Consider the following 27,375-nt stretch of genomic DNA (forward strand, 5'->3'; position numbering starts at 1 on the left):
TTTCAATAATTTGATGCATTTTTCATCGAAATATTCAATAATTTAATGTATTTTTCGTCAAAATCTTTAATAATTTAATGTACTTCTCGTCAAAATCTATAATTAATTCTCTTATAGCATTTTTCTCGAACATGTTTTAGAGTATTTTTATAAATTATAAATAATTTTATTTATTAATTTAAATTTAAATATAATTTATCTTTAATTAGATTTATAATATTTTTAGACTTTATTTTTTAGAATATTTTATTTATATTTATCTTTTAAATAATATTATATTATTTTTTAAAAATTTAAATTATTAATTTTAAAGTAAATAAAATTAATAAAAAAATTTTAAATTTTATTCACCCCCTTAAAAAATCACAACAAATATATATATATATATATATTTGTAACTACACTTATTAAAGTGAGAACAATAATGATAAATTACTTGTACAAAAATCAATATACTTTAACCGTCTCATCATAACAAAGTTTTTAACCAAAGTTTAGATACATATATACATACATATATACATACACACACACACGTGTTTAACTGTCATATCATAAGAGTTTCACAATTCAAATCTTCTTCCAAATAACTAACAATCCAAAAGTTTTAAATATTATAATCCAATAAAATTTTTAATTAAACATACAATTAATCTTAATCATTAACACTCAATGGGGGAAAATAATTAAATTTATTTAAAAAATTATGACGTACTTAATTAAAAAAAATTATATAAATTAAGATTTATTAATTAAACTAATCATATCAATTAAATTAATTAATTATGCATCTAATTACAACATAGAATTAAGCTTAATCATTAACACTCAATGGGGGAAAATAATTAAATTTATTTAAAAAATTATGACGTACTTAATTAAAAAAAATTATATAAATTAAGATTTATTAATTAAACTAATCATATCAATTAAATTAATTAATTATGCATCTAATTACAACAAACTAATATATCCACGCGCAATGATTCTTTTGAATCTATTTATAAATTGAATTACAAGCTGTCTTTTCTTCTGCATCTTCTGCTCCATTGTCCGAACCAGTGTTCCGGAGAATTCGATCGAGATCGAGGGAGCGAGGAGAACTAGTAGAGAGAGTTGTATTTCTTCTTTCTCCTTCTTCTTCTTCTTCTTCTTCTTCTTCTTCTTCTTCTTCTCTTTGCTGTAGATTACTTGCAATGAGTAATGATGATCCTCTCCCCACGCGGTGGAGCTTTCAGGTACTGAAATGTAATTAGTTTTTTAGCTTGAAGAAAGTTGTTTTTGCTTGATTTCCGATAATTAAAGGAACTGACATTTTGTTCGGAGATGGATTACCGTTTGGACATTGGAGGATTTTCGTTTGACTTCCGATTTACTTCGATATTTTCGTTTTCGGAAAATGAATTTGTTTATTTATTTTTTTGTTTCCACTATTTTTGGTTAAGTCAAACTGTTCTGTGAGAACTTGTTACTTGTTTCAATCGGTTGTTCGTTATTTTAGTAGATTTTCTTGATCCTCTCACTGATTTACTTTCCTCCTCGATGTCCGTCATTGCTTTTTAGAAGTTCATCTGTCTCTCTCTCTCTCTCTTTTTTTTTTATTTTTTTATTTTTTTTTTCATGTTTATAAACTTAAAATCAGTCTACTAATGGTTTTGTCTTGGTTAGTGATGGAAGGCGCTCGAGTCGTCTGTCTGGTTATTTTGTGCGTGAAATTTTGGTGAATAACTGCTAAATTTAGGCACTGAACTGTGCATTTCTTGTAAGAAGTTAACTGCTAAATTTAGGCCCTGAACTGTGCATTTCTTGTAAGAAGTTATTTGTATCTATAGGATTTTAAACTGTTCTATGATGCCAAGTTTGGGAGAAGGAAGACACCCGAGCCACAAAACGGTCAAGCCCCTGTTGGAGCAGAATCTAATGGGAATGCGTCAAATGGCAATGGGCATGTGAGGAACCAGTCTGATATGGCCATTTATGAGCAGTATCGTAAACAGGTATATGTGATTGGACTCACTGCATAATCATGGTCCACAGCCTTTCTTTACTTTGCAAGATTATACGTGATACCTTCTGTGTTACGCAGGATAGGAACTCAAGCACAACTCAACTGAATGGAGTTTTATCTAATGGAATAGATGAAAAACCGTATGGCCCTTTGATTCATTGATCCTTGTTGCTTCTTCATATCATGCATTTGTTTATAAAACACCTAGTAGATCAGATTAAGGAATTAACCATACTGCAGCATCAATTTGTAGAAATTTTAATTTGATAAACTTCAAGTCAAATCTGAACCGTGAACCCCCTTTGTTGTTTGAGTGTTTTGTGTAAATTTATTATCTATGCTTAATGTTGTGGTAATATTAAACAATCTATCTTTTTTTTTTTTTTCAGTTTTAGAATTTAATCATCTTTTCTCTTCATCTTTTCAGCCAGAAGTCACTGTTCCCTCCTTTTGAATCTGCAGAAATGCGTGCTTTAGCTGAGAGCTTGAGTAGGTAATTATGATCATGCTGAGGCTCATCTTTATGCACCTGTTAAATTATTGAATTTGTATTGCATGATTGAACTTTGAAATTCTGTATTCTTCAGATTGTCTCACAATGTATTTATGTGCAGGGATATCATTCGAGGGAGTCCAGATGTTAAGTGGGAAAGCATCAAAGGTTTAGAGAACGCTAAACGTTTGCTTAAAGAAGCTGTTGTGATGCCTATAAAGTATCCCAAGTAGGTTTAGTCCATCTTATAGACTACAATATCTTTACACAATGTATGACTTGGTGTTCCACACTCAACCTTCCAAAATATCAGAGATTAATAGTGTCTCCTTTTACTGAAGGCATGGTTAGAGTGATGAAAATAAAGACAAGTGCTTATAATGATAAGTAATTTCTAGTGTTAACATTTTTTAGATAGCTTCACATGATTGCATTGAGAATGTGATTAAGACCCAATCCTATGTGAGGTTTAAGGTTGACTGCAATCTGCAGAAATCAATTTTAATCATCATCTTTATTATTTTGCCAGATATATGTTGCATTCCCTGATATCCTGTCAAGTCATTTTTGCTCCTCTTTCTTGCTTTCACCTTAAAAGAATGTCTTTTTTATGTGAGACAATGTGACCAAGGAGTCCGCTCTTTAGAGCTTTTATGGGCTGTTTTACTTCACCACTTGCTTTGTTTTTAGGGTTTGCATAATATATTGTGGTTTGGAGACCTTGCATTCATTTGGATTCAACCACTCTGCATGATTTAACTGTTGGACCAGAAACTGTAAGACGAAGATATAAAAGTTCTAGACATCCTATTTCTGATGGTTAGATAGTCCTGTTTGCCATATGGAGTACACCATTGCCTTTTTTTCTGGTCTAAGGAAAACTTAGAAATTCATGTCAATTCCATGACTCAGGTGGGAAAGAATGCAGATCTTAGTCACAGTCTTTTGTGTTTTAGGTGATGATGGTTTCTGATATCAGACAGAAGGTGTTTTCTTATTTATTCCATTTGTTTGAAAACAGCAGACTTCATACTGAAAAAAAGGCTTTTATTGACTCTGCTTTTCCCACTTCAAGAATCTAAGAAAGCAATTCTGCAATGATCAAGTAACTGACAGAAAATTCAGTTTCTTGTCAAATTTTATTCTATAAAAAATATGATTTATGAGGTTAGAACCTTGAACTTCTCATTCTAATTGTGTTTTAACTCTCTGGTTCTAGGTACTTTACTGGTCTGCTATCACCATGGAAAGGAATTCTCCTTTTTGGTCCTCCTGGGACAGGAAAGGTTTGTAAACTTTGTTTCTGTAAATATAGTAGTTTGTAAACTTCTCATTGTTTGGTTGAAATTTCTCTCTTTTTTTTTTTGAAAGAAATTAAAAATATTTCAAATCGTGGGAGGAAATTTCTTTCTCTCCTTAGTCATTGCTACTTGCGTATGCTTTCTTTCCTTACTCCTTACCACCAATACAGGTGGGTACTCGTGCTTTTCAATAAGTAGATTGATATACACATCCCACCCTTCCTATTGGATGTTTTTTTCACTAATTGAGATCCTGGTGTTTTAGACAATGCTTGCAAAGGCCGTTGCAACCGAATGCAAAACTACATTTTTCAATATTTCAGCCTCATCAGTCGTTAGCAAATGGCGGGGTATGTGAACAAAACTTTTCTCTGTACCATCTACAATTTTGTGCAGATTGGACTAAAATGGGTAAACAATCTTAAAATTTATCTTATAGGAGAACTGTGAGGCAATAATATTTAGCCAAAGCATGATTTACTGATGTCAAATATTCAAACAATAGTCAGATAGCTTTTACTAATTTCACTCTCAGGTAGCTGCTGAAAATGCAAAAAATTCATATGATTGATATCACTTCTATCTTTACAAGAACCTTTTTATGATATAATATTGTCATATCTAATGATAAAGTTTTTTATCATTACAGGTGATTCAGAAAAGCTAATAAAAGTGCTATTTGAGCTTGCTAGGCACCATGCTCCTTCAACAATATTTCTGGATGAAATTGATGCTATTATAAGTCAGCGTGGTGAAGGGCGCAGTGAACATGAGGCGAGCAGACGATTGAAAACTGAGCTACTCATACAGGTGATGTGTACTTAGAACTGTGGTTCTGATACTTTTGCAGTTCAAGTATGAAATTTAGAATTTTGTAGCTTTCTCTTCCTTGCCATGTCTCTCTTGCATGGACTGAAAACATCAATTTATATTTGTTTATTTGATGCCAATTTTTTGGAACTTACTGCTGTTTTTTAATGTATTATAATTGCTTATGTGTGGTTAGTTCTATTTTCGGCAATAAAGTCAAGCAGCATGGACATGATTGCTACTGAGGATGCCATTTTGAGATACTAGATCAGCTAATGCTTATTTCTTAAAACTCACCACAAGAAGTCATCTGATCAGCTGATATTTTCCCGAAAGTTCTATTTCCTGTTAGTTATATTTGAAATTTGAATAATACTGACCAGTATGGATTTTTATCCTAGCAATTAATCCATTAATCTTTTCAAGTTGGATGTATCCATGTCCCTTTGAATTTTCTACCACCAATCCTGCTGTATGTCAATTTATGCACATACTGTGGTCTGCAGTTGCTGTCCTGGAACTATGTCAGTCTTTCATAGCATGAATCATAAAACGTGATATGCAGGATGGCGTTTATTGATTGCTGTAATTTAAACATATCAGCCATGTCTGACACCTTACTGTACTTTCTCAGAAAACTGATCACTTGAATTAGATTGCAGATGGATGGTTTGACGAAGACAGAGGAGCTTGTATTTGTTTTAGCGGCAACAAATCTCCCTTGGGAACTGGATGCAGCAATGCTCCGGCGTCTTGAGAAGCGAGTATCCTTTCGAGTGATTAATTTATTCCGAAGTTTACAAGATATTAAAAATCACTAGGATAACAAACTTATTTGTTTGTTGACTAAAATTCAAAGCACTTGGTTTCTGGCATCAGCTTAATGATATTTGAAGAAGAGCCATGTTCATATGGCATGCTATTCGGTCATGCATCACTTAGTAATTCTAAGGGTTGATTTAGACATGCTAAGATATCATGCTAATATGTGGTTTATGGGTTGTTTGGTATTAGTTGGGTGATGACAAGTTCCATGAGGGAAGAGTTGTGGGCTTAGAAGGGCATTAGTGGTCGCAGGAAACTAGTGGAGATTATTCCACTAAATATTTTTTGGATGGTGTGGAAGGAAAGAAGTAGAAGGGCTTTTGATGGGGTTGAAGATGTTGATGGTTTTGATATTCTTCAAAATTGATGGTTCCAGACCTTTAGTTTTATGTAAGGGGTTCTGTACTTTATAGAGAATTTAGAGAACCTTTTTGATACTTTAATTGATTTGTTTGTACATGGTTGACACCCCCTTGATGTCTATATCAATACATTCCACACTTTTTATTATTATTATTTTTAAAAAGATATCATGCTAATATGTGGAAGTTCTTGTGTGATCTTAATTATAGGAACTGATCTAAAGCTGATATATCCTCCCATCTGCCTCACCCCCGTATATGATGTTTTTGGGGTCAATATCTACCAGCCTATTTATTCTTGAGAATTGCTAAGAGAAATTATTGGCAACGTACATTCTATTTTTAACCAGCTAAATGGTTTCTGAATGAAGAGAGAGAATTTACTCAGCAGGATCTTGCCCGTGGACATGGAGAAAATAGAAGCTCCATTTTTGAAATTTTTGTTGCAATAATGCATCTCTTAATAATTCTGAGTGTTGACATGTGCTTTTTTTTTCCCACTTTTGTTTTTGTCTTCTCTTTAAGAAATTTAATATTTCGGTTTGGTGGTCCTCTGTACAGTTAACGTACAATGCTTGCTCAAATGCGTATACAAAATCAATAAATAAGTTACCTTTAACCATATACAATTAGATCCTTGTTCGTCTTCCAGAACCAGAAGCAAGAAAAGCCATGTTTGAGGAACTCCTGCCTTCGCAGCCAGATGAAGATGTTTTGCCTTATGATGTTTTAGTGGAAAGAACAGAAGGCTATTCAGGTTCAGATATTCGGTTACTCTGCAAAGAGGCTGCAATGCAGCCTCTGAGACGCATAATGACTATCCTTGAAGCCAGGCAGGAAATTGTGCCAGAAGATGGTATGTTGTTTCAAGTTATATTGAAAATTTTATTAGTAACTAGATCTTCTTCTCAGCTGCAATGAGTAATGCCAACCCTAGATCTGAGAATAGTGCCTCCAGTCGAGCTCACTGCTAGAAGATAATTGACCTGTCTTCTTGTATCAAAACTGCTTTAGTACCCGTGCACATGCATCTGCCTTTGCCTTTAAACGTTCAGAGTTTGGGTAATTTCAAAACAGGAACACTTACCATAGCGTCTTTGAGCTGATTGAAGGAGCGTACAGCCTCATCACTCCATGAAAAACCATTCTTCCAGAGCATATTAGTGAGAGGCCTAATGATTATTCCATAGCCCTTGATGAACTTCTAGTAATACCCAGTGAGTGCCGAGAAAGCTCTCAATTCTTTTGGCCGTTTTCAGTTGAGGCCAATTCACCATAGACTCAATTTTTTTTGGGATCTGTTCTGGCTTCAACACTGGAAATAAAGTGTCCCAAGTATTCAATCTCACTTTGCATAAAGGAAAATTCGGTTTCTTTGCAAACAGCCAGGATTGTCTTAACAACTTGAACACTTCCTTCAAATCATTACACTGATTTTCTTCAATGGAGCTATAAATTAATATGTCGTCAAAAAATACAAGCCTATAATGCCTTATTGGTTACAGAAAACATGATTCATTAGTGGCTGCAATGTACCTGGTGCATTCATTAAGCCAAAATAACATGACATAGAACTTGTGAGTTGAAGGGGCAAAAGAACACTTTTTAAGTATGACCCGATTCCTTTAATATGTATGAGAGAATGAAATTGATTCCTACTTTAAGAGTATTTAATCTCCTGTATCAGTTAAGAGAGGTCATGAAAAGAACGGGTTCAAAATCACAATCAATTTCTTTTTCAAATCCTGCTGCAACAGCACGAGCCCATCCTGTGTGCTTTATGACCTACGAATAGGAAGAATCCTAAAATAAAATGAGAGATAGCTAACCAACTTCTCAGAGAGACATAATTGACTGCATTGATCTTGGTTGTTATGCTACTGACAGAATTTAAATAATCTAAAGGGGCATGAGTCATATATTCCGTAAGTGGTAAGAGGCAGCAGTTGTCCCTTTAATCTTGTGAGAGATCATATATCATAGCTGCAGATTGCATGTGGCTGAGAATTTTCTGTACTCTTAGGGTAACGTGCCTATGAGCTTATGCAGCCTATTTGTGGGTTCCTCTTAATTAATATGTTATGGGGCACTAGCAGTAGATCAGCTATGTCCCTAGTCAAAGAACCTGAAGTGATTTAGGTAGCACGCCTTCTCATAGTAAGAGAAGAAAAACATGTGCATTACTAGCCAGTTATAAAGAATATATACCTATATTCATAAGATTCTTTATTAATCAATCCTCTTGATCCATAAATGTCGTTAACAGCGGCAGGAAGGAAAGAAGCCTAGACTTCCTTTTCGACAGCGAGATCAAGTTGCTGGACCATAAGTAGTTTTTTCGAAAAGGCCACCTCTATGTCAAGACCGATCTGGTGCTAGTTATGGGTATGCTGCCCAAGAGTTCAATATTTCTGACAAGAATGGATGCTTAATAGGTTACCTCAATTTATAGGAAGCATTTAGGGAGAGTGCAGCTGGTTATTTAGCATTTTACTGATAACTTTTAACCATTCTTGCATAGTTTTATCACCTATAATTGTTAACTGAAAGATCCGTTTGGCTAGCAGAGTTACCGAAGGTTGGGCCAATTAGACCTGAAGATATAGAAACAGCTTTGAGAAACACAAGACCGTCGGCTCATCTCCATGCTCATCGATATGAGAAGTTTAATTCTGATTATGGTAGTCAAATTCTGCAATAATCCCAGGTATTTTCCCTGATTTTCAAATGTAAAATCCACAACTTCATGGATTTTTATTATCTTTCTGACAATTATTTTATAACTTCCAGGAGGATTACAAGAGGAGGAACAACATTCTATTTCCTTCAGACAATTGGCAGGTCTGTAGTTTGAAGGCTGTTTCTGTTTCAAATCATTCTTCTCACAAGAAATTCATTTTGGATTATGCGAGATTATGTGTCGATAGACAGTACGATAAGCGGAAATCACTCGCAAATCTTGCCTTGTCCGTTGAAATACATCAAATCATGGCATATGTTTATCATATAATTATCTTTTGCTCTGTTTACTATTGAATTTCCTTTTAGAATTAAAATTTAAAAGATAGAAAGAATAAAAGGCTGTGTTTAGAGCGAATTTAGAATTATAGTTTTTATTTACTCGACCAACAGGTTTTCTCTCCTTTAGGTATGCAGACACCATTAAAAGATTTTTTCGGAAACTATCAATGATTTTTTCATCTTGGGTGTAGGGACGTTACTAAAAGATTTTCTCATCTTTAGGCACACAAAAAGTATCAATGATTTTCTTGCCTCTCTGGGCGTAGGGACACTATCAAATGATTGTAATGAATACTGTTAATGATTTTCGTATCATATGGCGTGTGGAAACTATCAACAAAATTTGTGTCTCGATTTGTATCGAAACTTTTCAAATGATTTGCTTGCTCGCCTCCGGGAAGTGTCGGAAAAATCAATAATTTGCTCCCTTCAGTGCGTGTAAAAACAATCAAATGCTTACTTTTTGGCATGTGGAAGGAAATTCACAAATGATTCCCTTGCTTTTGGTTGTTTGATATATTTTGAATCATTCTTTTTTACCGCATGGCATCTGAAATTACCAACTTTGTGCATCTTGAGTTGCCCGGCTGCGTTCGTAGACTGGCAGTGCCAAATTCCCCATCATCAATGGATTGTCGATGCTAAATCATTTTGGGTTAGTAGATCACTGCTGCTCATCTTTCTTTTGCTCTTCTATTTTATTTATTTTTAAAAAATATATTTGTATTAGTTTTTGTACGTTAAATTTACTAAGTAAATTTTTTGTGAGATTTAAAGTGTAAAAAATATATATTTTTTAATTATTTTTTTAATATCACAAAGAAATTAAAAAAATATTGATGTTATTTTAGATGACTTTGGTGATCACCGCAGTCTGTAAACGATCTTTTACAACATCAATAGTTCAAAATTGTCTTTACTATTAATTATGTTTTGATCGTACAGTCACTGTTTATCTATTAGACTTGAAATTCCGTCTCCTTTGAACTCAAGAATATAGAACAGATCCGATTCAAATAAGATTATATCAAAACAATCACGTGTCTGGTTATATAATAAATTCATATGCTATATAATAAATTTGTTAATAGTGTTAGTAATATTTAACAGATATGGACTATATATATATATATATATTTAAAAAAAATAAAAGAATAAAAAAATTAATATATAGATCAATTTTCACATATTTAAAAATAAAAAAAGAATCAATGTAATCCTTCAAATTTTTCTTTTTTCTTTTTCTACAATTTATGTTTTCAGCATATTTTCTAACCATTTATCATTTTTTTAATAGTAAAACCCCAAATATATATATATATATATATGAACAAGAGGGACACTTGTGTGACCTCATGACAAGACTCTCTCTTTCTTTCTTTCTTTCTTTCTTTCTTTTATTATCTATGGTGGCTTAAGCTACGCGTTTTGCACTTTTTTAGTGTCACCAAATATTGTTTATTAAATTTCTTCTTCCTCCCATCTTAAAACACGAGAAGTTTGTTTAGGTTACTTCAAATTGTTTTATATTTATAACAAAATTTTAATTGTTTTATTTTATTTTATTTTATATATTCCTTTTTTATTAACATATATTATTATTATTTTTTTAATTTTAAAAAAGATAAAAAAAAATAAAAAAATTATTTTATTACTATTTTTTTAAATTGTGTAAAAAGAGATGAAGCAAATGACGTTTGAAAGAGTTCAAAATGATATTTCGAAATCAAGTGATGGATGAATGTATTATTTAGACTCTTTGTATTTGGATCATAATGACATATTATCCGAACTGTAAATCTTTTGAACATGAGCATTATTTTTTTATCAAATTTTTAAAAATTAAGATATATTTCGGTCGTGAATGATTATTATAAAAGATTCCTAACATATCGGAAGATTTTTGTTATTGAAAATTTATACTTTTTCAAACTCAAAAAACAAATGAAATCTTAGGATTGCTTCTTAAAGCAAATATTTTTATAAATAATTCTTCTGATTTATTTATACCATATTTTATTTTCATAAATGGTCCACGATGGCTAAGAGCTCACGTGGTGTCACATTAGTGCCTTTTTTGTTAATAATATGCTTTATGCGTTTTCTTTTATAAAAAAAACTTTATTTTTCACTTTTAACTTCTTTTTTTTTTTGGGTCTCTCTCTCTCTCTCTCTATATATATATATATATCTATTGATCTCTCTCTTCCCTTAACTTTAAGCTTTCCCACTCCATCTCTTTTGAGATGAGGGAGAGAAGAGAGGAGAAACAATTAAAACTATTTAGGGAATAAATTGTAATAAAACATAATTTAAAATCCAAATGTACAATTAATTATATTTTGAGGGACTAAATTGAAAATTCTCCGAATAATTTAAATTACCGTTTTAAAAGTACATTGTTTTAACCTTTAAGCAATCTAATCATCCTCCGTCTAAAATGAGCTACTAGCTACCACTCTCCGCCAAAAAACAACTGCACCACTCGCGCGTGACATACACACGCTTCGTAAAACTCCAGACCTTGCAGTTCTCACGACTCGGAACACGCGCTGTCGGCGCGTCAACTCGCTCTTCACCGTAATTCCCCCCTTCGCCACCAAAACGTTGTATAAATTCAACCATTAAAGGAGAAATAAATTTCTTGCAGTTCACTTCTCTGTGTAGAGAATCCAGGGGTTGAATCGCATGAAAGCTCCTCTTCGTAGCAAAATTCGAGCGAAGTTCTTCTGTAATTGTAAGTTGGTGAATTAGTTTCTGGTCTCTGTTCTCTGGTTTTTGTTAGTTTGCTTTGAATTGTTTACACGTTCGAGCGATAGACGAGAGTATTTTGTATTGGATGGACAGATTGTAGTTTCTTGATTGAAATTTGAGTTTTCTTTGGGGATTGAGATGGAGAGGATTGGGTTTTGTGGATATTCTGTTTTGAGGGTTTCCTGTAGAGGAAGTTGCTGATAGGTTCAGATTTGGGGATTCTTTGTTTGAGGTTGTGAGTTAGTAGAGAATAACTGAGGGTTGGAATAGATTCTTAGCGTTGGTTTGGGTTTAAGGTGTTTTGATTGATGTTCTCAAATTAAACAATTTGTTTTCATGGTTAATACAACGTATTTGGACTGAAATCAAGGTCTCCTAAACCAGCTATAAGGTTTTGTTTATAAGGAAGAGAGATGCAGAGAGTTCGATTATCGGCACAACATACACCTGTTCACAAGTTAGGGGATTCGCAGATGACGCTGTCCCCGAAGTTTAGGTTAGCTGTGGTTCAATCTTCAATGTTAGATCCACCTTCAGAGTTAGATTTGTCTTTCAGAGGGGAACCGTTTATACCTGGTCTTCCCGATGATGTTGCGTTAAATTGTCTGCTTAGGTTACCGGTTGAGAGCCACGCAACCTATAGAGCTGTATGCAAGCGATGGCATCAGTTGCTTGGTAATAAAGAGAGGTTTTTCACCCGAAGGAAACAACTCGGGTTTAAAGACCCTTGGCTCTTTGTCTTTGCATTTCACAAATGTACTGGAAAGATTCAGTGGCAGGTTCTTGACCTTACTCATTTCACTTGGCACACAATCCCTGCAATGCCTTGCAAGGACAAGGTTTGTCCCCATGGATTTAGGTGCATTTCAATTCCTCTAGAGGGTACTCTTTTTGTTTGTGGAGGTATGGTATCTGATGTGGATTGCCCTCTTGACTTGGTCTTGAAGTATGAGGTGCAGAAAAACCGTTGGACTGTGATGAATCAGATGATTACAGCAAGGTCATTTTTTGCTAGTGGAGTGATTGATGGGGTGATATATGTAGCTGGGGGAAATAGTGCTGATCTTATTGAGCTTGACTCAGCAGAAGTTTTGGATCCTAAAAAGGGGAGCTGGCGGCGGATAGCGAGCATGGGTACGAATATGGCATCTTATGATGCTGCTGTTCTCAATGGGAAGCTTCTTGTGACAGAAGGTTGGTTGTGGCCATTCTTTGTCTCTCCCCGTGGTCAGGTTTATGATCCAATAACTGATAATTGGGAAAGTATGGCTGTTGGGTTGAGAGAAGGTTGGACGGGTTCAAGTGTAGTGGTTTACGAGCACTTATTTGTGGTTTCAGAGCTCGAAAGGATGAAACTTAAGGTTTATAACTCTGAAAAGGACTCCTGGGAAACAATAAAAGGACCTCCTTTACCAGAACAGATATGCAAACCTTTTGCTGTCAGTGCTTGTGGTAGCAAAATCTATGTTGTAGGCAGGGACCTCCATGTTGCTGTAGGTCATATTTCGAGAATTAACCAAATCGATACTTGCGAAAAAAAGTGTAGCTTTAGTGTTCAGTGGGATGTTGTGGATTTTCCTCAAAGTTTCTCTGACTTGACACCCTCAAGCTCTCAGGTTCTCTTTGCTTAGCTTTTCAAAAATATTTGGGATGATACTTCCTTATGTTGTTAAATATTGTAATTATATGAAATCAAGTTGTGGGTTTTTAGTGGTTGTTGTTACTGGAATAAACATATCAACAGTGACTCTGTTCTACCATTTGGTTTGGGTTTCTGTTTGTTGTTGTGATTTCTCAACTGGACAGGGTTATATCTTTATACTACGATTTCTCAAATGTCTAGCCAAATGCTTCCTCAATCTCAATGTGTTCTCAATGTGTGTGTGTGTATATATATATGTAACGCAGAACTATGTAATGCTGAGGATTGGCTATCACTGACTGGTTTGGTTTTGAGGTTAGGTTGAGTTAATCTCGGAAATAACTTTAGCTGAGTTGCGTTGGTGTTCCCTTAATTGGCTTCCTCAATCTCAGTGTTTATATATATATATATACGTGTATGGATTTCTTTTATATATATACAGCCGTGCTTCTTCTTCTTCTTCTCTTTCCTTGATTGGCTTCCTCAATCTCAATGTGCGTGTGTTTATGTATATATGTATTTCTTATATATATATATATATATATCTACACATATTTAAGTAACTTCTTATATAAGTTGCTCTATATGTACATGTTGATATTTCCTTGATTGGCTTCCTCTCATATGCAGCCTTGCTTTTTCTTCCTCTCTTTCCTCTTCTTCTTTTCTTCTTTCTTTTTCCTTTTTTTCTCTAACACATGTAGAAGCAACTGTTGATATGTAGATATATACACACACTTATATATATATATGTGTGTGTGTGTGTGTGTATATTTCTTAATATATATACATGTTAAAGCAACTGCGTATACAAGTTACTGTGTATATATAGATGTTGATATTCCCTTGATTGGCTTCCTCTCACATGCAGCCGTGCTTCTTTTCTTTCCTCTTCTTTTTTTCTTCTTTCTTTTTCCTTTTTTCCTCTCACACTATATACAAGCAACTGTTGACATGTAGATATACACGCACGCGTATATGTTTATATATGTATTTCTTATATACATATATACATGTTGAAGCAACCGGGTATACAAGTTGCTGTGTGCATATATATTTTTGATATGTAAGTAAATGTTTTACACACACACACACATGATTATATATGTATGTCTTATATTCATATATACATGTTGAAGCAACTGGGTATACAAGTTGCTGTGTGCATATATATTTTTGATATGTAAGTAAATGTTTTATATATATACATACATATATATATATAAAGAAAATATATACCCACATGAAAAATGATATTTTTATAGATAAAAAATAAATAAATTTGGAAACTTAAAGAACATTACTTTATGCAATTATGATCACAAAATTGGATTAATCTGATCTTAATTAAGATAATCTAAACACCTAAAAACACAGAAAACTCATAATTTTAATGGGGATATTATATATTTTTACATATATATATATATCTCACATATATATATATATACAGACACTACCTTTTCAACACAAGTTACCCATGTGTTTTTTTTTTTATTTGTTGAATATATAATTAACATAATTATATTAAATATATATGTTTTATTTTATATTGAATCTTTGAAATAAATTATATATAAAAAAAATCTTCAATAAAAATAATAAAAAAATTATGTTTGTTAATTACAAAATACAACAAATAAATATATATTAATAATTATGAATTTAAATACATATTTTTATAAATAAAAAAATATAATATAAAATTTAAATAATTTAAAGTCAAATTAGGGTTCCAAACTTCCAGCCCAGCCCAAGGAATTATCTGGAACATGTTCTTCCCAACACTCTAGAACCTTCTCTTTTCTTCTCTAGTTCGAGGAGGAAATATTTATTCAATTATTTCGATAAATTCCGGATTTTCCCTACTAGTTTCTAGCACTTTCGACGCATTTCCTATAATTTTCACTTCTCCTGACTGCTAATTTCACCCTAGTTTGCTGCAATTGTTGCCTGGTTGTCGAACAACATCCGTGAAAAGAGAAGCAAATGGCGGAAGAATTATCGCTGGATTTGGAGGAGCTCAGGGAACTTCGAAGCATAGCAAAGAGACCTCGAGTCCTTAGTCTGATTTCCACTGAGATTCGTACCTTGGAGAAGGTCTTCTTTCTTTTACTTTTTTTTTTAACTCTTTTCCCTTTTGCTTATTTCGTTTCATCTTTTTTTGTATGTTTCGCTGCCAATGACTTTTTCTAGTTCTTAAACAAGAAAAAAAAAAAAAAAAACCTTCGTATATACGTCTCTTGGTGTATATACAGATTTTCTTTTATGCGCATTTTGTATTTTGATTATGAGCGTATCAGGTGTTGTTGACGGGTTTTCTTTGTTTGTTTACTTTTTATCATTTCTCTAATTGATTTATTTCTTGTGTCTGGATAGTTCTTAGTTCTCTCGGCTATCAGTTGTGTCATTGTTTCTGGAAGTTGAATAAGTTAGCGAAAGGTTTTTATATGAAAAATAATATTAAAGGTTTGTGAAGAGAAAAGGAATAGACCAAGTTGTAGAGACATGATTAGGAATTTCTTAGAAAGAAATGAAGAAAATGTAAAGTTGTGTGCTGTTGCGATTAAAGTTCACTGGATTAATCATTTCATGGTTAGAAGAACGATAGAGGTATATGTCTACGATGTATGTTTATAACCTAATTTGCTTCTTTATCGATAAAAGTAAAAACTTTTTTGCAGGAATACGACATCTGTTAATCATAATAAAATGTGTGCTTTAGATGTGGAGCCTGCTTGTACGAGTAAATAAAACAATTTGCTGTGTAGTAGGAAATTTCAGTTGCTTATAGTAATTCACTTTGATAAGTTGATCATTGTATGAGGAGTCTAGTTGACATGATACTGTTGAAATGTGATGCCTGAGCTTGAGATGACGTCAAACGAGCGTATCGGTCCATTCCGTATTCCCGTTCTCTTATAAAGAATGGGTCTCTTCCCCTGCCCTCGTTGTCTCTATCGATCTCACAAGTCTCTCTGGTATAGGCAAGGGCTTATCTGTGAATGAACCCATTCCTCTCCCCCACAACTCCCTCCTTCTTCTTTATGTCGGTCTTTGTTTTGTAGCTGAGGTTGAAAGGTGGGAAAGTCCCCGTCTTGACTGACAAACTGCCAAAATGCCCTTGTTTGGGTCAGCTCTTTGGGGGTCAAGTCTTTTGACAAGTTTTCCTGAGGCTCCTTTTCTTAGTAAAGGCTTTTCTTTGTGGTCCGTGAGGGGTCTAGCCTCGTGAGCCTTTCCAAACGTCCACTATGGATACTGTCTCCAACTTATATGTTAGTATATCCTCTCTAGTTTTCTTTTGTTTACATAATTAAAGTAACCATCTTGCTGGAAAACCCTGTCAGACCACTGACTCATGAGGTGGCCAGAATAGACCCAGATACTGAGGTTGTCAGAGATGTAGAAGCAGAGAGGAATAATCAGAGAGAAAAGACGAGAGGAAATAGAGGAATGTCCTTGCTTGGGTCAGCTCTTTGGGGGTCAAGTCTTTTGACAAGTTTTCCTGAGGCTCCCTTTCTTAGTAAAGGCTTTTCTTTGTGGTCCGTGAGGGGTCTAGCCTCGTGAGCCTTTCCAAACGTCCACCATGGATACTGTCTCCAACTTATATGTTAGTATATCCTCTCTAGTTTTCTTTTGTTTACATAATTAAAGTAACCATCTTGCTGGAAAACCCTGTCAGACCACTGACTCATGAGGTGGCCAGAATAGACCCAGATACTGAGGTTGTCAGAGATGTAGAAGCAGAGAGGAATAAGCAGAGAGAAAAGACGAGAGGAAATAGAGGGAGTAGAGAAGAATAGAGAAAAGTGGTGAGAGTAGAGAGAAAACAGAGGGAATATAGAGAGAAAGATAGGATAATTTCTGTATATTTTTCTCATACAATGTTCCTCCATCGGTACAGTACTTGTACCAGTACCAGCCTGGCCGGATAATACAACTAGGACAAATCGTGAAAGCTGGCTTCTTGGTCTGTCCTACCCGTATGCGCCTAAAACAGTTATTCTGAAAGAATTGGCAAAAGGAAAATACAAGAAAGTAAATGACAGAAAAGGATCCTACTTTCATCCGCTTTGTGCTGTTCCTGACAACTCTCCCTTACTTGACATCAACCTTGTCCTCAAGGTCTAGTTGTGGAAATTGACCCTTTAAGAACTCCTAATTTTCCCATGTCGTCTCCTTAGGTTCCATATTCTTCCATTTCACCAAGGCATGGTTAACCCGTTCACCTCTATTCTCCTTTTCTTTAGTATCTGTTCAGGCCCAATCACAATGTGGCCCTGAGAATATTTCCCTCATATTTCTTAAGCATTGATACATGAAAGAGTGGGTGTATCTGTGCATCTTTGGGCAATTTCAGTGGGTAAGCTATTGATCCGATCTTCTTTTCCACCTTGAAAGGCCCATAACATTTAGGTGCCAGTTTGAGATATCTTCTCACAGCTATGGAGGACTGTTGGTAAGACCGCAGCTTCAATAACACTAAATCTTGTTCTGCAAACACTTGTTCAATTCTTTTGGCATTTGTAAACTGTTTCATTCTGTTTTGAGCCTCTAACAATTGCTCCCTCAGAATCGTATTCATGCCTTCCTTCTCTTTTAGCCATTCTTCCTAACTTGTAGATGGGGTGGCTTAGTCTCTTTGTTCCATAAGCAATGGAGGTGGGTAACCATAGAGGGTGGTTCATTGAGGCTTGAATAATAGGTGATGTTGTATACCACAATTGTGCAAGTGACAGCCACTTAGACCCAGTATTTGGTTTGTTAAAAGTCATGTGCTGCAAGTAATTTCCAATGCATGGTTCACCCTCTCTATTTTCCCATCAGATTGAAGGTGGTAAGCTGTGCTTAGATGTTATTGCTACCTATTGACCTCAACATCTTTTTGGAAAGAGGCTATTAAACACCTTGTCTCAGTCTGAGACAATGGATCTTGGCACTCCATGCAGCTTGTTTAAATGGTTAGGAATAATCTTGCTATCTCTTGAGCCGTGAAGATATATGCAAGGGCTAAGAAGTGCTCATACTTAGTCTAGTGATCTTAGTCTAGTGATCCACCACAACCAAAATTGTCTCGGCCTTCTGACTTAGGCAGCTGCTCAATGAAATTGAGGGTGATATGTGTCCAAGCTTGTCAAGGGATAGTGAGGGGTTGTAGTAAACCAGCACAGTGCATATTTTCTCCTTTACATAGTTGGCATGTATCTCACTTTTTAACCTGTTCAAAAACGTTTTGTCTCATATTTCTCGGAAAAAAACTCTACTTCAACCTATTATAAGCAGCCTTCACACCTGAGTGTCCTCCAATAGGTTAATTGTGGCAGCTACCGAGAATATTTTCTCTAATTTTCCCTCCTTTCCGGATGCAAAGCCTTCGTTTTTATCTTAGTGCCCCCTTCTCAAGGGTGTACGGAGGTCTTGCTGTTGGGGAGACCAATAGCTCCAGCAACAAGCTTTTTATTTCTTCATCCTTTTGATATGAATTCTGGACGTCATGCAGCCAGGAAGGAACATACCACTGCAGTGACTATTTTTGGAAGATAACCTGATGCATCATTATTTTGCTGTTGAGTTTTGTCTAATTCCTGCTTTCCTCTCTTGTTTACCCTTTTTTCTCAGATTTGTTTTAAATGTAAATTTCAATTTATTGCGGATGCTTGCCGAGGAACTCTGCAATCTAGTTTTAAAGAATTTCACAATAGAAATTTGGTGCTTCCTTTTCTTGTATTGCTTACAATGCTTGTAACTCTTGATTAGGATACTAAACATTAAAGATTGCTTTGATATGATTTGGAAGTATAACTACTTTTAGTTCTTCCTATAGACTCAAGGGAAAACGTTAGATCGCTGTTAGGTTTTGCTTTATGTTCAATTCTATGTTGTCCAGTTATTAACAACAATTTTGGATAAAGAAGTCAATATTGATCGTTAGTGAAGGTGTTAATAGCAATTGAAATGGGTTATAGTGCATATTTCTCTTCTTTTTCCAATTCTAGAAACAACTGCAATTGGTGATTTTGATTGATGTGCTCGACCTTTATGTTTATCATTGGAACTTCACAATTTTGTGAGAAATATATGCTTTGCTTAGGTTTCTAATAATACTTATGATGAATTTAATGGTTTATTAGTTAGGATTGGGTAATAAATTTTTAAAATCTTCTAAATCATTGGGTGTAACTAGTTCTTGCATTTCCATTATAGCTGTTGAAGGAGCAGAATTTGGCACCTGTTTCACAAACTCCAACTCCAATTTCAACTTCTGCCAGGCCTTCTGCTCCAGCACTAAATTATGTTACACTTGGATCATTCAGCTGGGATCAGGACAATGAAAAAGTCAAGGTAAGACAACTGAATTTCCAAAGGAATGGTGTTTTGTTTTTACCCTGACCTTAAAGGGCTCATAATCGATTAGAGCTACAATGTTCTGCTGCTAGAGCCTGTTGGCTTCAGCCCCTCAATAGAGGGTTTTAGTTTCTGATACAGGTAACATATTCAGGACGAAGAAAGTAATACAAAAAGATATTAATCATGAATTTTTTCTGGAAGAATTTTAAACGCTGTGCGTGAATTTGTTGGAGTCATAGTTCATAAAATTTTCTAGTTTTATCATTAAGTGATACCAAATTTATTTTACTATTTAATAGCTTCTACCCCTACAAGTTTTATTACTTTATTCGACTTGTCTGTCTGAGTCCCGCCGACTTTCTCCAGATATACATATCTCTAGAAGGAGTTGATCAGGAAAAGATGGAGACAGATTTCGAGCCAATGTCAGTTGATCTCAAATTCCATGATGTCAATGGCAAGAATTACCGATGTGCCATACCAAAATTGAACAAAGAAATTGTACCCGAGAAATGTAAGGTGCTAGTTAAGCCTACAAGGGTCGTTGTTACATTGTTCAAATCTTCTAAAGGGAACTGGTTAGACTTGCACTTCAAGGAGGATAAGGTAAAATCCTTGAAAGAATTTTGTTTTACCAGCAAGTGTAACTAATTGAATAAAATATTGCTAACCCAATATGCATGTTTCCCAACTTCTACAGCTGAAACCAAATCTTGATGGTGACAGAGATCCAATGGCTGGAATTATGGACTTAATGAAGGTGAGTACTGGTCTGCTTTGTGGTAGAGCACACAGAGAGGGTAGTTGCTAATGTATCTGTTTTCTTTGATAAATTGCAGAATATGTACGAGGAAGGGGATGATGAAATGAAGAGAACAATTGCAAAAGCATGGACTGATGCACGATCCGGCAAAACAGCTGATCCTCTGAAGGGATACCGGTGAACTTAAAATAACAAGGTTAATTTTCACGAGAGTCCCTGGACATGGTTCTTATTTTGAACTTTCTAAAATTCTTCTGCTCATTGCTCCGGATGATAGTGAGGATGGAGGGTTTCATCTCTGATTGTCTGTAGTTCTTCTTTTAAGTAAGATCTGCATATTCTGTGGCTTAAAATAGGCAGTGTGAATTTGGTTGGTAGCTTGTTTCCTAAGAAAGGTTCTATTATGTTTTGGGCTGAAGTTGAGTTATTATACTTATTTCCCAATTTGGGATCGCGTCCCAATGGAATTTTTTACTAGAAATTTCTTGAGGCAAAATATAAGCTTATATCATATATTTTGGATTGCATGTATACTAAATTTTATTAGTTTTGGTATTTAATGTATTAAAAGTTAGTAAGACAGGATAATATTGATAATTTGAACGCGACATCATAGGATAATATTGATAATTTGAACACGACATCATCGGAACACTCCATTGTTGAACTTGTAACAACATCAATAAGCTGAAATTGGAGCACTAAACCTTGAGTTTGGACTTGATTTTGTAGAAGAAGATGAACTGCCCAAAAGGATATATCCTTGATTTTGGACTTGTTGCAGACATGAGGTATGCCCTATTTATATCTTTTTAGAGTTTTAAGATAAATCGTGTGGAAGACTACATTTCATAGTTAAAAACAAATTGAGTAAAACTATTTCCTACTTAAAGTTCAGTAATTTCTCACGGCTCAGGTATGTGGTTCTGATTTAAGAAAGTATGTATCCGGATTTGAGAGAAAAAGAGAGAGAATATTAAGAGAAAAGATAGATAAAAATTTAAGAGAGATAATGATAATATATTTAAAATATTTTATTTATTGGTAGGGCACATATATGAATATTGGTGATTTATATAGAAAGAAAAAAAATATACGAACAAATAAATGGATGGTTAATTTTCTATGGAAGCTTAAAAGGTTGTAGAAGAAATCTCTAAATTTATTAAATCAAAATGGAAGAATAAGTGACCGGTTAAGTAAGAGTTTGAGAAGATTAAAGACCACTCGGGTTTGAATTTTTTGAGGAAATTTTTGTGTACACCCTTACAGATCTCGTACTTTTTGATCTATTCTTCTTTATTTGCAAACTCAATATCTTTCGACTAATTTAATTACTTTGTAGTAAACTCTAATTATTATTAATTCCAAGTTCTTCTTCTTCTTCTTTCCAAATCTTTCTTTTTCAATTTTCTTACCCACTCTCTAATTTCTCTCAAATCTTGATTTCTTTTTCTTTTTGAAACCTCAACAACACTTAACTTTCCTTATCTCTACCACAATTCTTTTCTCTTCCTCAATTCCCACTAAAACATGATTAAGTTCCTAACATATCCACACCCCACAATTCTTTACTAATATTGCTTTTAATTTTCTTATCCCCAACTCTCTTTCCCTCCATACACATACACACACATATATATATCCGGATATACACAATTGGAACAATATATAGTACATGGACAACAAATAATAGATCATATAGATTTAAGTCTCTTTTTAAAGAATTTTACATAAAATATTATTGTAAATACTAAAATCTATTATGGATTCATTCTATTATACTCCTCTTAAAGTAGATAATTAGTCCTCGTAACCATCGCGTTTCTAGAAATGGATATATACTTTGAATATACACCACACTTTTTTTTTTTTTTCAATGATATTAGTGTAACACATTACTTATACCAATATAACTTAACTAATTACTTCTAATAATCTCTAATTATTATTAATTCCAAGTCCTTCTTTCTTCCTTCAAATCTTTCTTTTAGAGTCTTCTTATCCGTTCTCTAATTTTTTTCAAATTAAGATTTACGATCTTAACAAATAGTATCAAAACTTTTTAACTCTTAATTTCTTTTTTTCTTTTTGAATCCTTCTTCTTCAACTAACAAACACTCAAATTTTCTTATCCTCGCTACAATTTGTTTTTCTTCCTCAATTGCCTCTGAAACATGATCAAGTTCCGAGCATGATTAAGCTTATTATTCTTTGATCGCTGATTAAGTACATTCTTTTGTACTCCTCTTAAAGCCGATAATTAATCCTCATAACCATCGCTTCTCTAGATACGGCTTTATACTTTGAATACATACCGCATTCTTTTTTTCTCCGCGACATTAGTGTAACACATTACTCGTACTAATTTTTGGGCTACGTATGATAACTATCGCGAAACTACTAGTGGGTATTTATGATTATTAGGGGAGAAAGTTGATGTCGGCTAATTTCTTTGTTTGTGTAGGTCATAATGGACGGCTCTACATGAAGGAAAGTAGCAATTGGGCATGGAAAATGCTAGCTGGGGTGCGCATGTGCAGCATGTTGGGTGATGATGTCAAAGAGGTACGACTCCTTATCACGTTTTACCATTGCTGACCTTTCCTTGTCTCCTCATCACTTTCCTTTTCCTTTTCCCACGATCCGTATCATCATGTATGTCTATCAACTCACTCCAAAAAGAAATATGTATCGTCTATACCAAATATATTGAATATATACATATATATATATCAATAAATAATATTATTCGTTATTTTTAAGTACCTTGATATATCGGTCAAGAAAGTTAATCTCTAAACACAAGATTTAACGTGATTTGACAAATGTGTCTACGTTTATAAATAACATTGAGAATAAATATTTTTTACTAAGATTAAATAAGATAGTATGTCATTAATATAGTTATAAGTTATGTGTAGAAAAATAATAAGAATTTTTCTTTCATAAAACTCTCTATGATACATATAAAATATTCATCAGGTTAAATATAGAATATTTTTTTTTTCATGATAAACGTATGTCTTTTGGAATGAACATAAAATATCATTCAGAATATAAATAAGAAAATTCAGAACCAATATTTGAATCAGAAATAAATATAATTGAATATTAGTAATTAGTTAAATACATATTACTAAAATCAATAATATAGTAGTATCATAGTTAAACTTTTTGTGTTTTATTTAAAAATTACGAGTTTAAATCTTTTTGAATATGTAAATTACTAAAATTGTGGGAGTATTATAAGTAGTTACTCGATGATTTATAATATTTGATTTAATGTGACTGAGTATTTAACTCATTAATATATTGATGAGACAGTGGTAACCAAATTATGTTAAGTTTCAACGAGTTTATTATATTTTTGAACGAAAAGAACGTTCTGGAACTACTAAACTATTTTATTTACGATATCATAACTAGTTACATACATAATTTAGTATATTTTTTTGGAATAAGAAAACATGTTCTTTATAACTCTTTTCTGACTGTAATTCTTAAATTTTTAATACTTTTAGCACATTAACAAATATTTTCTTATTTACAGTCAAAAAAATGACCCATATCAAAAAAATTTAGTATCTATTTCTTAGCTTATACATTCATTTGTTCATATATATATATTATTAATCATTATATTCAAAGATAAAGATCATGGAAAAAAAAGAACAAGAAAGGCAAAAAGCAAGAAAGTGAAGGAAAAGCTCCTTTGCAAAAGGAATCCCCCCATGACCAATGCTGACGGTTTTGTAAGCAGAGAATAAAGTTGGACCGCCCAATTTGTTTTTCCCCATAAGAAAAGGAGACCAACCCCATCAACTTTCACACTTTTTTTTTTTTCTCTCTCTCTAATACTATTAATTTTTTAAAAAAATATATTGTAATTTACATACATAAAACTTATATATGTGTGTGTATATATATATATATATTGAACCCATAATAGATTTTAGTATTTACAATAACATTTTATGTAGAGTTCTTTAAAAAGAGACTTCAAATCTATTTGATCTATTATTTGTTGTCCATGCACTATACATTGATCCAATTGTGTATATCCGGATATATATATATATGTGTGTGTGTGTGTGTGTGTGTGTGTGTGTGTGTGTATGGAGAGAAAGAGAGGTGGGGGATAAGGTAAAGACATCTTTCTACATGGATCTAATTGGAACAGTGATGGATTCCACCTCCAAAAGTAAACACAACTTTCTTTGCCACCAGTAAGATGCAATATGCTAAAGGGTCATGTGGACTGTCCAATTTTCTCCAAAGAACATACTATTAGAAGATTTCAAAAACATATAAAGATTTGGAAAAACATCATTAACATGGCTTACATATATAATATATATATATATATGTATGTAATGGGTAAGATTGGATTGAGCTTCAAATGAAACACATATTGATTAATATCAACTTCAAACTCCCATTTGATCAACTCAATCATAAAAGGATTATCGTGTCCCATTAGATCAACGATGAAGACTATGACACAACGTAAATATATTTAGTAAACAAACACGCAATTTTGAAAAGAATATTCGCTAAGTTTCTGAAATTTTTCGTGCTTAAAATGCGAGTTTTTCTCTCTCTGAGTAATTTTTTTTTAAACATTTTGAATTACCCAAAAAAAAAAAAAAATCTCTAGAAGAAAAAATCGTCTGAAATTTTCTTACCATAAAGTCAAATATTTACAAAGAACTCCCATTTCCTTAAAATGGTCTTCTCATCATAAAAACTTGAATTGTCACCAAATACACAAACATCCAGTACACCAAGCTTTGATTTTCCCTCTTTGCTGCCTGTTTGAAAGTAGTGTTTCCATTCAAAGGGATACAAGAAGGAAAAAGAAAATCAGAATAAACCCATAATAAATCTTTCCTAAAAGTTATATATACAAGTATAATCATAATCACATGTTATAATTACTTGAATATGTACATATATATATATATATACAATTACAGTAGTGACTTCTTTTTTCTTCTTTCTTTTCAATTGGGACGATGCTCTCTCGTACATTTCTCATTTTTAATCCTATATGAATATCATTTTCTTGTTTCTTTTCGAACACTGGTAAGACATTTAAAAAACTAAAAAAAAAAAAGGAGAAATCTCATGGTTTTACCTTAGTGGCTGAGGAGGTGAGGGAAATGGAGGCTGAAGAAGATGATGAAGTGGTGGACAAGGCGGAGAGACCTACATTGTAAGCCATGGTTCCATCAGGCTGGTAAAGGCCATAGTTTCGTTCCGATGTTGGTCCGGGTTTCATGTCCTCATTAAACAAAGCAAATAGATAAACTTCAAGCCTTGAGCTTGGCCTCAACGGTGTCCCTTCTCCGGCGAATTGCCTCCTTAGCAAGTTCTTGTTATAAATAGAAGCTTCCTCAATGGTGGCTCCGATTTCGTTGGCGTCTCCACTTGACGGCCAACCTGTTTCTGATACTCTAACCTCAATCCCCTGGTAACCCAGTTTGGCTATGGCGAAGATAACGGCGTCTACCATGGCGTAAAGCATGTTATCATAGTGAAGTTTGGTGTAAGGATCAACCATGCCTGGATTAGGATTGAAAAGAACATAATCTAACGGAACTCTCTCCGGGTCGTCCTTGTAAGCGAAATAAGGGTAAGCATTGATCCAAAATGGCGCTTTCGTGCTCGCCAAGAATTGCAAAAGTTGCGACATAACTCCTGAGACTTCATTCTTGAAGCTGCCTGCTGATGGTGGGTATGATTCTCCCAAAACGGTTAAGGAACTAGGTGTAGAGACTTGGATATACTTATCGAGGCCTAATTGAACCAGAGCACCATGGATGCTTATTATGGCCGGGACAAGATACCCAATAAGACTCGAATCATCGTCCGTGTAAACCTCATTTCCAACTGCAATTCCCGTGATCTTCGTAGACGAAATGTATGGCTTGATTCGGGTATTTACCCATTGCAAAGCTTGTTGAGGGTTGGTTAAAACTGGCAGCATTTCATTTTCCACCGTGACAATAAGCTCGATCTTCGAGTTACCAAATGCTGTCAAGACTTGTGGGTTTGTGTCATAGATTCTCGCTTTGGTGATCCTTAGGGAAGTTAGCAGATCCACCACCTTATCCGGTGAAGGCAAATTGTTGCCAACTTGACCATAATTTATACCGAGACATTTAACTCCCTGTAGAAATCCATATTCTGCAACATCATCCACCATTAACGCACTGCAATACTCATGGATACAAACGGAAACCAATCAAAGTTCAAGATGAGAAAACAAAGATACATACATACCTGAGAAAGTGAGAAAAAAGAGGATGACAACATTGATGATAACGAAACTTGATCTTCCAAAACTTGTTTCCATTAAGAAAAGAAGACGGAAGAGCAGAAAGGGACAGAGATTATAAATGGGAATTTTTTTCCAGAAAAAAAAAAAGGAATTTTGTGAAGATGAAGAGATGGAGATTCCAACGTTGGGGAATTCTTTGCGTTGCTTGTTTGAATTTCAACGTTTGTTTTTCTATATGGGTTTAAGCTATCTTGCCTTGCAATTGTCATTTAAACTTTCTTAACTTGGTATATGTTTATATAGTTTGATTTTCTGAAAATTCTGCAAAAGCTCAGTCACCTTTGTCTCTTTCCAACACACGCCAACTTCTACAATTTGTTTATGGACAAATTGTTCCACCCCCTCCCCCCCCCTCCCCGGCCGCTTTCTTCAACCAAAAGCAAAGTCTAAATCCCACTAGTGGCTTAAATTAACTTGCTTTACTTAATTATTACCAATATATATATATATATTTAATATAATCGCGTTTATAATGTTCTTTAATCTTAATATAATTATTTACGTCTCTCTATTATTATTTTAATTAATTAAATCAACCACTATTTAATTAAACGATGATTAGTGCATATCCATTTTTCGACAAAAAATCGTAGATTCAAGTCAGACTGTACTTTTACTGTATCGTTATTCGAAGTTATTTTCATTGTAAGTAACTACATGATATTATATTTACTTAATTAGTTGAACCAATCACAGCTCAAC

General features: G+C 33.8%; 4 protein-coding genes across 8 annotated transcripts; 3 read left to right on the forward strand and 1 right to left on the reverse strand.

The window, feature by feature from the left end:
- The first annotated feature begins 1,006 nt into the window (after positions 1–1,006).
- On the forward strand, positions 1,007–8,896 carry CCP1 (P-loop containing nucleoside triphosphate hydrolases superfamily protein). Of its 2 annotated transcripts, none has more exons than XM_022056949.2 (12): positions 1,007–1,238; positions 1,860–1,997; positions 2,087–2,148; positions 2,436–2,501; positions 2,623–2,730; positions 3,721–3,787; positions 4,068–4,152; positions 4,452–4,612; positions 5,275–5,376; positions 6,433–6,655; positions 8,367–8,506; positions 8,590–8,896. In XM_022056949.2, exons 1-11 carry the CDS (start codon positions 1,197–1,199, stop codon positions 8,498–8,500), a joined length of 1,188 nt encoding a protein of 395 aa, XP_021912641.1. In that variant the 5' UTR covers positions 1,007–1,196; the 3' UTR covers positions 8,501–8,506; positions 8,590–8,896. The 2 variants fall into 2 exon arrangements, with proteins under 2 accessions (XP_021912641.1, XP_021912640.1); XM_022056948.2 differs by having other exon boundaries at positions 1,017–1,238; positions 1,833–1,997.
- A 2,362-nt stretch (positions 8,897–11,258) lies between these two features.
- LOC110826315 (Galactose oxidase/kelch repeat superfamily protein) lies at positions 11,259–13,433 on the forward strand. The gene has a single exon (XM_022056932.2). It carries the CDS (start codon positions 11,988–11,990, stop codon positions 13,203–13,205), a length of 1,218 nt encoding a protein of 405 aa, XP_021912624.2. The 5' UTR covers positions 11,259–11,987; the 3' UTR covers positions 13,206–13,433.
- Positions 13,434–14,974: 1,541 nt separating this feature from the next.
- Positions 14,975–23,092, forward strand: LOC110824440 (uncharacterized). 4 transcript variants are annotated; one of them, XR_015816088.1, is made up of 7 exons: positions 14,975–15,316; positions 19,421–19,558; positions 19,931–20,170; positions 20,265–20,324; positions 20,404–20,523; positions 20,944–21,118; positions 22,795–23,092. XR_015816088.1 is itself a non-coding variant. In XM_088210721.1 (6 exons), the coding sequence occupies exons 1-5, from the start codon at positions 15,206–15,208 to the stop codon at positions 20,506–20,508; spliced, it is 654 nt and encodes a 217-aa protein (XP_088066847.1). In that variant the 5' UTR covers positions 14,976–15,205; the 3' UTR covers positions 20,509–20,523; positions 22,795–23,092. The 4 variants fall into 4 exon arrangements, 2 of the variants coding, with proteins under 2 accessions (XP_088066847.1, XP_088066846.1); XR_015816087.1 differs by having other exon boundaries at positions 14,976–15,316; positions 21,060–21,118; XM_088210721.1 differs by lacking the exon at positions 20,944–21,118 and having other exon boundaries at positions 14,976–15,316.
- Positions 23,093–25,029: 1,937 nt separating this feature from the next.
- On the reverse strand, positions 25,030–26,945 carry LOC148240295 (glucan endo-1,3-beta-glucosidase 14-like). The gene is made up of 3 exons (XM_088210719.1): positions 26,616–26,945; positions 25,468–26,519; positions 25,030–25,141 (listed from the first exon to the last, which is right to left on the reverse strand). Exons 1-3 carry the CDS (start codon positions 26,686–26,688, stop codon positions 25,052–25,054), a joined length of 1,215 nt encoding a protein of 404 aa, XP_088066845.1. The 5' UTR covers positions 26,689–26,945; the 3' UTR covers positions 25,030–25,051.
- Between the last annotated feature and the right edge of the window lie 430 nt (positions 26,946–27,375).

The sequence above is a fragment of the Carica papaya genome, chromosome 9 (assembly GCF_054855325.1).
Source record: "Carica papaya isolate Zhongbai chromosome 9, ASM5485532v1, whole genome shotgun sequence".
Taxonomy (NCBI): Eukaryota; Viridiplantae; Streptophyta; class Magnoliopsida; order Brassicales; family Caricaceae; genus Carica; species Carica papaya.

Bases quoted from the DNA above. Each gene is read 5' to 3' on its own strand.
- CCP1 (XM_022056948.2), top strand. From the start codon at position 1,197: ATGAGTAATGATGATCCTCTCCCCACGCGGTGGAGCTTTCAG. The intron at 1,998-2,086 runs GTATATGTGATT...TGTGTTACGCAG, and splicing joins ATGAGCAGTATCGTAAACAG to GATAGGAACTCAAGCACAAC. The intron at 4,613-5,274 runs GTGATGTGTACT...ATTAGATTGCAG, and splicing joins AAACTGAGCTACTCATACAG to ATGGATGGTTTGACGAAGAC.
- LOC110826315 (XM_022056932.2), top strand. From the start codon at position 11,988: ATGCAGAGAGTTCGATTATCGGCACAACATACACCTGTTCACAAGTTA.
- LOC110824440 (XM_088210721.1), top strand. From the start codon at position 15,206: ATGGCGGAAGAATTATCGCTGGATTTGGAGGAGCTCAGGGAACTTCGA. The intron at 15,317-19,420 runs GTCTTCTTTCTT...TTTCCATTATAG, and splicing joins AGATTCGTACCTTGGAGAAG to CTGTTGAAGGAGCAGAATTT. The intron at 20,325-20,403 runs GTGAGTACTGGT...GATAAATTGCAG, and splicing joins GAATTATGGACTTAATGAAG to AATATGTACGAGGAAGGGGA.
- LOC148240295 (XM_088210719.1), bottom strand. From the start codon at position 26,688: ATGGAAACAAGTTTTGGAAGATCAAGTTTCGTTATCATCAATGTTGTC. The intron at 26,520-26,615 runs GTATGTATGTAT...ATGATGTTGCAG, and splicing joins CTTTTTTCTCACTTTCTCAG to AATATGGATTTCTACAGGGA. The intron at 25,142-25,467 runs GTAAAACCATGA...ACTTTCAAACAG, and splicing joins TCACCTCCTCAGCCACTAAG to GCAGCAAAGAGGGAAAATCA.